The sequence below is a fragment of the Sinocyclocheilus anshuiensis genome, unplaced genomic scaffold (assembly GCF_001515605.1).
Source record: "Sinocyclocheilus anshuiensis isolate Anshui unplaced genomic scaffold, SAMN03320099.WGS_v1.1 scaffold61, whole genome shotgun sequence".
NCBI lineage: Eukaryota > Metazoa > Chordata > Actinopteri > Cypriniformes > Cyprinidae > Sinocyclocheilus > Sinocyclocheilus anshuiensis.
In genome coordinates this window covers 127,415-137,678 of record NW_015536473.1, presented here as the reverse complement: position 1 = coordinate 137,678, position 10,264 = coordinate 127,415, and the positions used below count along the sequence as shown (strand labels likewise).

Here is a 10,264-nt window from a genome sequence, read left to right as displayed (position 1 = left end):
TTATTTTCATTATCGATTAGTTGTTGCAGGCCTAGTTTTATACAACCTGGAAACACAAGCCCAACACAGGCAGATGTGTGCAGTCCATAGGGTGCATCAAGGTGGCATTAACAACCTTGATTACAATATCAATAAAGGTAAACAAGGTTTTCATTGGAAAAGTTTTACACATACTACAAAATACATTCACAAGAAATGAGAAATACTTTTAAGAATGATTAAAATGATATCAACTCACATGAGATGAAGATTTCAGTCATTTCAGGCCTAAAGCAAGCTGATTTATTCTACATCGAGTCACCTCATGGGGGCTGTTGAAGGCCAGATGAATCCTCCACTCTTTAACTTGGTGAAGGTAATGCCCCTCTTTTCAAAAACGTTTGAGGCTGCATACATGGCAGTTGTCAGTATGAAGTCTATCATATAGTCCAGTAGGTTACAGTCCACCTTCGGTTTGGTTGTCTTGATCTTCACCCCATATGGTCTCAGGACCTAAAACGCGAAGAATATGCAGTTTTTTCAAACCACATAAACACATTGCATTACACCAAATACACAAAATAATGTTCTTTTTAGTAATGTCATATGACCCCTTTAAAAAAAAGGTGCCAGGAAGAACCAAAAAAAATTTTCCGCGGCGATGCCATAGAGGAACCTTTTTTGGCAGATTAATGTCAGTACCCCCATCATCCACTACTATGTCCTTTTTCATCCCGTGAAAGAGTTCCCGCTTTCACAGTCCTTCACTGCTTCTGCACTGCATACACATACTGTATACACACTGCAGACGGTAGAGCCCTGCATTTCAGCCCGGGCCCGATGGGCCCCGACTTTTTTACGCCCCTCGGGCCGGGCTTCGGGCCAATTTTCACGTCATAGTTCAGACGTGGGCCGGGCCTCGGGCCTGTTTTAGGCTTCTCCTTATTTTTATATTTTAGACATCCATGAATTCGTGATGAAAAAAATTGCCTCGCTGGTGGAAACAACACAAGGCCGTGCTAGACTTAGTGTCCAGCAGCAGCAGCATGTATGGTGCGTGCTGTCAGGACACGTTTGGGAGAAGGGGAAAAAAAGACGTGCTCGGGTCGGGGTTGGGCTCGGGCCGATAATTCTGATAAGCTGTCGGACACGGGCCGGGCTAGGGCCTGAACGTCTCAGGCCAGGGCAGGGCTAGGGCCTAAATTTGAGGCTCGTTCAGGGCTCTAGCAGACGGAGTACGTGTAAATTTGGCGCAACAAATCTAGTTCAACATCTGAGGCAACACCACAAAGAGCTCTATGACCACTGCATGGCAAAAAAAATCCCTGGACACGGGATTTATTTTTATTTTTTTTCTGCCATACAGACATTTTGTTACACCTTTACTTAGTGATTATTTTGCTTATGTCACATGTTATAGCTTTTTGATAAAAACAATATTTTTACCTTACTTTCTCAACGACTCCCAAACGATTCGCTCAACGATTAATTTTTCCAAACCCCTCCTTTGTGTGACGCTGATCTGCGGTGATTGGTCCGATTGGATCTTGTCTGTAATGCCTGATAAAGCAGCGTTTGTGAGCGCAGTGCTGCTTTGTTTACAGCCGTTACCGGGGAAACAGTGCTCCAAAAGCGGCACCTAGTGGCAAAAAATGAATTTGCATTTTCATTCTGACCAACCTGAAAAGACCAACAAGTGGGTGGGCAATATGCTAATGTTTCATGTTGACCAATTTGGGATTAGTTTTAAAAACGACTCGTTTCTATGATTCAGAGTCGACTCTTGCTTTTGAGAGACAATAACTTTATACACAGTGCACTTTCAGATTTAACACTTTGCAGGATGTTTTCATTCACTTGGAGCTGTGTTACAAACTGCATGAAAGGCAATTTAAAAAAATGACAGCGATCAAATTTCTCTCACCTGTGACCGTCACGGTGACGAGGATTACTCCTGTTGAGATTTCAGCTGTGTAAGTTCCTTCATCGCTGGATGTGAAGTTTTTAATGGTCAGGCGGCCGTTCTTGTCAGTCAGTCGATCAGTTAGGATGCCCCGTTCTCTCCTCCACGCCTCTTTCCAGCCAGCTTTTGTAAAATGCTCAACGCTCTCAGCCTCATGCGGCAGATCATCAAACATCAGCTCTTTGCCTTTCTGTCCTGTTAAATGAACTAAGGAGAAATAAAACAAGAGCATAATTGTGACATTGCGCTTTTATAATATTGATGGCGTGTGGTATTACACTGGTGTAACGTAATATGAAATAAACACTACTAAATGAAAGCAACGAAAAGCTAAAATCAATAGGGGTGTGCGAGATATATCATAACATTGTAATTGTTGTTTTAACGATGTGCGATTTGACATTATTGAGTATTTTGCAAAAAAAAACATTCAAAACACATCTACAGGATGCATGCATTCATTACGTGAAGCCTAGACTAGAGTGCATTTAGAGTGTGTTATTTCACTGCACTTTCACTACATTTAGAATGATCACAAAATGAAAGAAATGGGGGCAGAAAATGTACTGTATATAGGCTATTTATACCACTTCATATAGCCCAGTTTATCAATTTCACACAGAGAGTAACGAAAAATAATGCTCCAAAAATCAGCATGATTACAAATTTTTTACAACAGTTCAATAAACAAAAAGTCAATTAAGATACTTACGTTTTAGACACATTTCCTGTTTTTGCGCTATTTCGATAACAACAATCACTCCAAACACAGCCACAGCGCTGTTTTGCATCTCTGAGCAACATGACGGTGTTTCGTTCCTGAATGAATCAACCGTTTAAATGATTCGGTTCAATCGCAAAGACTCACTTATTAACAGTGACTTGCTGCCACCTACTGGCGGGTTTAATTTCACATTATTTTATTATATTATTTTATTCATTTCTTTTATTATTTAAATAATTTCAAATATCGATATTTAACATTTTGTTTAATATATCAAAACATGATTTATGCATGTGTAACTGCAGGTTAAATGCATTCATGTCCTGCATTAGACTTCAGATGCAGCTTCTGTGTTTTCTCTGCATTGCAAAGATGAATTTTGTTGATACTGATTTCATTTGCTTGGTAACAGCCCAAAAGTATGGAAGCCCGTTTCCGCCATTGAATAAAAAATTAAAAAGGTAATTGCGATTTTTTTATCTCACAACTCTGACTTTTTTTCACGTTAAGTGACGCCATAAAGCTTTGTACGTATTTGAACGTTTTAGAGCAGTTAGCCACTCATTTTGGTATTTGTGGCTCACAAGCTGTTTGAGACTGAGCGTGGACTGTGTGCGATCCACTAATATAGATCAGTGGTGGTGCGCACGCGCGAAACCTGCGGGAATTACTAAAATAATGCGTAATACAAGCACTATTTAACCGGAGCGAATGAGACGTGTGTGAGAGAGAAGGGGTCGTCGGAGAGAAGAGAGCGAGAATGCGCGGCTGACATTTTTGCATGTGCCACTGGTAACACAACGGATCGGCTCAGAATCAAAAAGACGTGAGACTGACCGACCGATCACCGATCCGGGCCGATCATGAGGAAAATCGGCCGATTCCGATCCCTGGCCGATCGATCGGTTCATCTCTAATTTTCGGGTCAAAATGACCCGAGGGACGGATGAGTAAAAGGTAAAAGCACTGACCACAATGCAACTCTAAACTCAACTGTTTCTTCTTGTTTTATTGTTATTCAGCTCTTCTTTAATTAGACCGTTAGAAGAAACTGCACACAAACGTCATTGGACCTTTTGTCTGCCATCAATGTCAGTTTAAATATTGAAAGTGAACCAGATTTCCTCCCTTATAACATGCCTCACGATGCCTGTGAAGCACTACTGAACAACTTCCTGTTCCAAACAAGTGGCTTTATTATCCCTTTTCTCCAGCAGGCCAGTTTTTGGATGATTTCTGTGTTTTAGCAGAGTCTGGCGATGATGCACATGAAAATCGGTTGCTCCGCTGGTCTAAAAACACAGAAATAGCACCTCTTGGATCCAGCCGCTGCAAACCATCCCACATTAAGCTTCACTTTCGCTACAAGCACATTAGGATTTACTGAACATCATCTTTGATCATTTGGGGGATAAGCATGACGTACAAACTTCTAGTCTTTCAGTTGGTCAGGACTGACACTAATTATCCTGGCTCTTTGACTACACAATTACTGTCGCCAAAAACTCTTGAACACCATTTAGCAACTTTAGCTTTCACTATAATAACTTGCAGCTGTTAATTATTTACGCACAGAATATGATCACTGAGAGAGAGTTGAGAGGTACTCACCAATGGAGGTTAATTTTTTCACTTCGTCACTTCATAACGTTACGGTTGAACCACTGATGGCAGATGGACTATTCTGACGATGTCTTTCATACTTTTCTGGACCTGGACAGTGTAATTTACTTGGCAGGCAATGGGACAGTCACAAGCCTCCCGGTTTTCATCCAAAATATCTTAAATTGTGTTCCGAAGACGAACAAAGCTTTTACGGGTCTGGAACGACATGGGGGGTAAGTGATTAATGACAACATTTTCATTTTGGGGTGGAGTATCCCTTTAAATAGGTTCCTTTAAATTCCCTTGTAATGTTAATAAAGTGTTTTGCTTGTCAGTGTTTTGGTTGGCTAACATCAGTACATGAGCATTGATGTTTTGAAAACATCAGTTCAGCTATTTCTAGTTCATTGCACTTGTTTTCAGCATGCTTGTTAATTTTATGTAAATTGCCATTCAACTCTGTGCCTCCTATAGAGTCTTTGGTATTGATGCTTTCCTTCTTCTTGATACTGAAGTCAAATCTCCTGTTTCCATATTTTTCTGAATCTCGAACAGATGCCTCCCCTTCTCCTCTCTCCTTTGCAAGGTGTTACGTACTGCTTCATACGCATACACATTAATTCAGTGATAGTGATCTCTATTATTTCGTATAAATGTGTTTTTTATCTACCACCTCATTCCCATCCACTCCTGCAGGAACCTAAAGAAATCATGAAAATTCAGCTCTAGTTTTTGAAGAGGTTTAGCATTGGTAATGATCAGGTTTTCCGTCAGAAAATGCACAACACAGTTTCTCAGTTTTACAATTTGAACTGTAAATAATACATTTAACATTAAGACATCTGATTATTTAATAAAGCTTTATGTGCCACAGAAGAGACTTACATTTATATTTTCTCCCGAAAATAGCTTGTATGTACGTATTAATAACATATTTTTATCACAAGTCCTGCTGATCTAATGACATTAAAGCATATATTTGTTCGTATTGGTTTTGACAGATCACTCATCGGCTCAATCTCTACATTAAAGTAGGTAAAAACAAAAGTTGCTTTAAACATGCTAGTCTGGCTTGAATATTGTGTATATTGAATATTGAATCATGTTGCATTAAAAAGAGTAGCAGTAACAGTGTTTTTATATTTAACAATGTTACTGACAAGCACAAATGAACCACAAACCTGAATAATAACCAATGCAATTAATGATTGTGTAAGTTTTACTGGTGCTGAAACAATGCAACATTTGCCAGAACATCTCTGAAGCGAAAGTAGATCAAGTCAACAGGAAAAGCATCTCAGCCACAATTCCTGTTTTAATTCGTGGTACAGCAAAGCAATGCAGATCGCAGGGATATATTGAGTTAAAGCAGAAATAGAAGTTATTTAGCTGCTTTGTGATTCATGAGAGATGAGCGTTTGGCTGCGGTCCATCCTTTCTGAGCATGATTGGCTGCGGCCCATCCTTTCTGCCAACCGTGATAGTGAATGATTCCTCCTGCGATGACTGTAGCCAGAAAAAACACAAGCACAGCCAGACCAACACCACCGAACATCAGCACACGCTCCGTCAGTGTCACCGTCACCTCGTCTGCAGACAGACAGAGAATTATTAATGTTTGTACAACAGAAAGTGTTAACTGCAAAATACAGTACAATACAGAACGCAGAAGTTAAAACATTAACAATTAATTATACAACATTACAATCAACATGTTACCTGTGTTGTCAGCTTCTTCTTTTGTCTCTTGTACTACAATAAGACCTGTAAATATATGATAAATTTACACACAGAACTGTCTTTAGTTGTTAGTTGTATAAGATTGGGTTAAGATGAGCTTCTGTAGTTTTTATGTTGTCCTTTATGCAATAAAAATGATAATGGCGTTTCAGGGCCTTTAGGATTTGCTTTTTCAGATCAAGAAATGTAGGTTGGTAGGTGTTTGATTGTGGTCTGAAAATTTACTCTGATATATCCAATATGAAAGGAATATGAAATATCCATTCAGTATAAATATGAGGGAGAAAACTGGTTTTATTCAAATTAAAAACATATTATCCAGCATCACTGAATCAACCTAAATACATTCATTTATGCCAACAAAACTACTTTTATGGATTAAATCAGAGAAGATTGTTCTGTAAGGTCTTGGCTGGCTCATCTTATCCATTCCCCCACCACCACACACAAAATGACAAATTTGTTCACATATGATATAAAACTGAAATCTGTTACCCTGGATCTCTAGTCTGATGGGTTTGTCGAAGAACATCTCTGGAGCGTCAGACTTTGTTCCACAGAAATAAAGACCCACATCTGACTCTGTTACTCCAGAAATAACCAGCGTGGCTCTGGTGACCCAAGTGTCTGCTGTAAGATTCAGTCGAGGGCTGCTTGGATTGTAGTTGATCAGGAGTTTTCTTCCTGATTCATCTTTCTCTGCAGCAGTCAGTAGATAGAGTTCTCCAGATCTGAGGTGATACCAGGCGACTTCATATCGGCTTCTCATGCTGCAGTTCAGACTGATGCTTTCTCCCATCTGAACCCTTAACAGATCAGAAGATCCTCGCACAGACGCATCTGGAGAGACATTGATAAAGATAAAAAAGCAATTAATTTTAAACTGTTAATAGTTAATTTGAGGTTGATTTGTTAATTTTATAGTGTTTGATATATTTACCACTGGACGTGGTTTGCATAATCCAAGAAAATACACAGAAGAATAAAATGACTTGGTTCATTGTGTCTGCTGTTAATTAAGGTGTTAATCAAACTAAAGGTTCCAGCACAATGCAGTGGAACTAAACAACAAAACTTTTCATTTCCTTTCCAGACAAAAATAGTCTTTGTATCAGATCCACTATTTGTTGTGTCAGACTTCTATGTGCTGTAGGGCTGTCAAAATGGCTGAAAAACTAAATTCGAATTTTGTACTTAAATATGATCAAATTCGAATTATATTCGAATTTAAAATGCCTAATTTCAGTCAGGGTGAAGAAAAGCTTTTGGCTTCTCTTCTGAGGCCACAAGAGGGCGCATCAAGCAAAATATTACTAATGCACGTTTATTCAAAGTATAAGATAAAATGACTATCTGTGAAAAAAGTGCATAATGTTTAAAATAATGTTTATAAACAATTATAATTAATTAAGTTGCTTAAACAACTATAAACAAAACAGCATCATGCATGTATGCATAGTTTAATACAAAGGGCCGAAAGCCAATCACACAGAGTACATTTTTCATTTAAAAACATGAGTTGCAGTGGGATGGGGAAAAAATCCCACCATTAAGTCTTGATATATGTTTTTTTTTTTTTCAAAGTTAAACTTGCATTAATTTTACATGGCTTTCTAAACATGCGGCTCCTTTGTGCGAGATGCGAGTGCAATGGTGATAGATGTCCCTCTAGAAAATGCGTGAAATATGCGTTCTGTGTGAACGGCTTGGTTTCGGTTTTGATGTAAACAAGATCTTCTCCGCATTGATGTTCGCTTTTTCCACTATATTTTTAATGAACAACACAGCAGCGCCGCATCTAGTGGCTTCAGCTGGACAGGATAACAAAAACATTATAATGCAACGACACTTACATCGTCATCACATCTCGTGCACCACTGATAAGGCTGCCTGACACACACCTACAATGTGAATGTAACGTTTTTGCATTCGAATGTGAATTTTTATTTTAAATTCAACGAATATTCGAAATTCAAATTTTTTTTGACAGCCCTACTGTGCTGTAATGAAAATCTTCATGTTTTTACTGAATGTGCTTTCTTAGCTTGCAAAGCAACTAAATGTGTGTGGATTTGTAAGTGCATGGATAAATGTTAATAATTTTGACCATATTGCAAAAAAAGCTTTTTTGCAAAAATTGACAAATTAGGTCTAATTTATAACAAAATGTCATGTTTATAAGAGTGTATATAACTTTACATGGACTGCAGTTCTATTATATCAGTCTCATGTTAACACATGTATGTTAAAGTGTCATGGTTAAACTTGGAGAATGGTGCATAGGTTTTCTGTAGTTTATTGAAGGAGGAAGTCATTTTTTCGAAGGTAATGTGAGACAGGAAGCTTACGCTGTAGTTTTGAACAGGTCACAGTCGCTTTAGGTTTCAAAACCCTCAGTGATCAAAGGAAAGAGTCACAAAACTTTTAAAGCAGACAAAGTCCTTTATTGAGATGTGTTTAAATAAACAGACAGTAGAATGGAACAACATAGGGTAACACTTTATTTTAAGGTGTCCTTGTTACACATGTTACTTGTACTTACTATTATAATAACAATAAATTATGCATAATTACATGCAAGTAACCCTAAACCAAACCCAAATCTTAACCCTAACCATATAGTAAGTACATGTACTTAATTAATATTACTCAGTATTTAAATGTATAATTACACTGTTACAAGGATATCTGTAAATAACCTCAGTGTATTAAGGATAGTATTGTGTCTTATTGGCCTTTCAGAGCTAATAAACAGGCCTCATTCCTTGAAAGACTACTGTCCCTTAGAACTGACCCCAATCATGATGAAGGGCTTGAATCTTAAAGTCCAGTCTCCTTAAAACATTTGACTCATTCCAGTTTGTATATACCGTCCACACCACTGTACATACAATGTGATATCTTGGCTCACACCCACTTGAAGCACAAAAAAAATGAAGCTATCTATTTCCCATAGAAACCGGAGGCTGGACCAGCCGATGCGCATGCGCAGTCATAAGAGCGTTGGAACGTCGCATGCACATTGGCTGGTCTAGCCTGAAAAAATAAGCTTCTTAAACACTATTCGTGCATAAGAAACAACATTCATGGGGCAGTTCATTTCAGATTTTGTTGCTGATTTGAAATATGTCATTTAATTGTGTGTTCATAGGGCAGTTTTTGAGATTTCAGAATACCCCCATTCATTTAGATAGGACTTGGTCTTGTTTGAGCTGCCCGGAGGCGTTGGAAATATGGCCACCGAGTGAACAGACTTTCCTTGAAAGGGGCTTTGGTTGTAGCCTATCGGAAAACACTACGTCTCACCGCTGCTTCCTGAGAGGACTATTACTCTGTCGTTACGAAGAATAGTGCTGACAGCTAGGCTTGAGGTGAGAATGCACGGATCTAATATAGCCTAGGCTACTGACACACATCCATTTATTCCCCGACTGTGTGTGTTCACTCAGGTCATAAATTAATGTCTATATGTAAATACTCGCCAAGACGAACATTTTGACGTATTTTGTGTATATCTGTGTATTATAGCCTATGTATATTTGACCCTGTAGGTACTCGCCTTGGCATGCGGCACAATGATCGTTTTATATTTATTATTGTTTTCACAATCGTTGGAAGCCAAAATCGAAACTGAAACTAAAATGAATCGCAGAGCCTCACGCTGACTTGTTCTTCTAATACGTCACCACGCATGAAAGCCACATGATAGAGACACATGATATAATTTGGCCAACAGCCGTCTAGTGGGTAGCAGGGGCGTAGATTACGCGGGGGACGTGGGGGACCTGGCACTCAAGTGGCCACGCCCTTAATTATGCAGAACTTTAAGGCTTAATATAATTTAAACGGATGAGTTATAAAAAAATTCACCCCCCTCACAGTTGTCATGAAGGGCAAAATTAGCTACATAGACCAAAACCACTTTTTGAACCAGGCTGTAAACTTGGGCATTTTAACATGGGGAGTCTATGGGACTAACTCCCTTTTGGAGCCAGCCTCTAGCGGCCAGTTGATGAATTACAGTTTAAAGGGGTCATATGATGCGATTTCAAGTTTTCCTTTCTCTTTGGAGTGTTACAAGCTGATTGTGCATAGATAAGATCCCTGAAGTTGCAAAGACTAAAGTCTCAAAACCAAAGATATATTCTTTATCAAAGTTAAGTCTCTGCCACGCCCCCCTAAAAAGGCTCGTTCTAACACACCCCCACATATCTACCTCACTATGTGGGAAGATTTGCATAACGCCGCCCAAA

The 10,264-nt window shown here is 38.9% G+C and overlaps 1 protein-coding gene across 1 annotated transcript; it reads right to left on the bottom strand.

Moving 5' to 3' along the window:
- Positions 1–436: 436 nt before the first annotated feature.
- On the bottom strand, positions 437–7,014 carry LOC107704330 (uncharacterized). The gene is made up of 6 exons (XM_016507262.1): positions 6,952–7,014; positions 6,507–6,851; positions 5,991–6,035; positions 5,748–5,861; positions 1,904–2,149; positions 437–492 (listed from the first exon to the last, which is right to left on the bottom strand). The coding sequence occupies exons 1-6, from the start codon at positions 7,010–7,012 to the stop codon at positions 437–439; spliced, it is 867 nt and encodes a 288-aa protein (XP_016362748.1). The 5' UTR covers positions 7,013–7,014.
- Between the last annotated feature and the right edge of the window lie 3,250 nt (positions 7,015–10,264).

Bases quoted from the DNA above. Each gene is read 5' to 3' on its own strand.
- LOC107704330 (XM_016507262.1), bottom strand. From the start codon at position 7,012: ATGAACCAAGTCATTTTATTCTTCTGTGTATTTTCTTGGATTATGCAA. The intron at 6,852-6,951 runs GTAAATATATCA...ATGTCTCTCCAG, and splicing joins TATGCAAACCACGTCCAGTG to ATGCGTCTGTGCGAGGATCT. The intron at 6,036-6,506 runs GTAACAGATTTC...ATATATTTACAG, and splicing joins CATCAGACTAGAGATCCAGG to GTCTTATTGTAGTACAAGAG.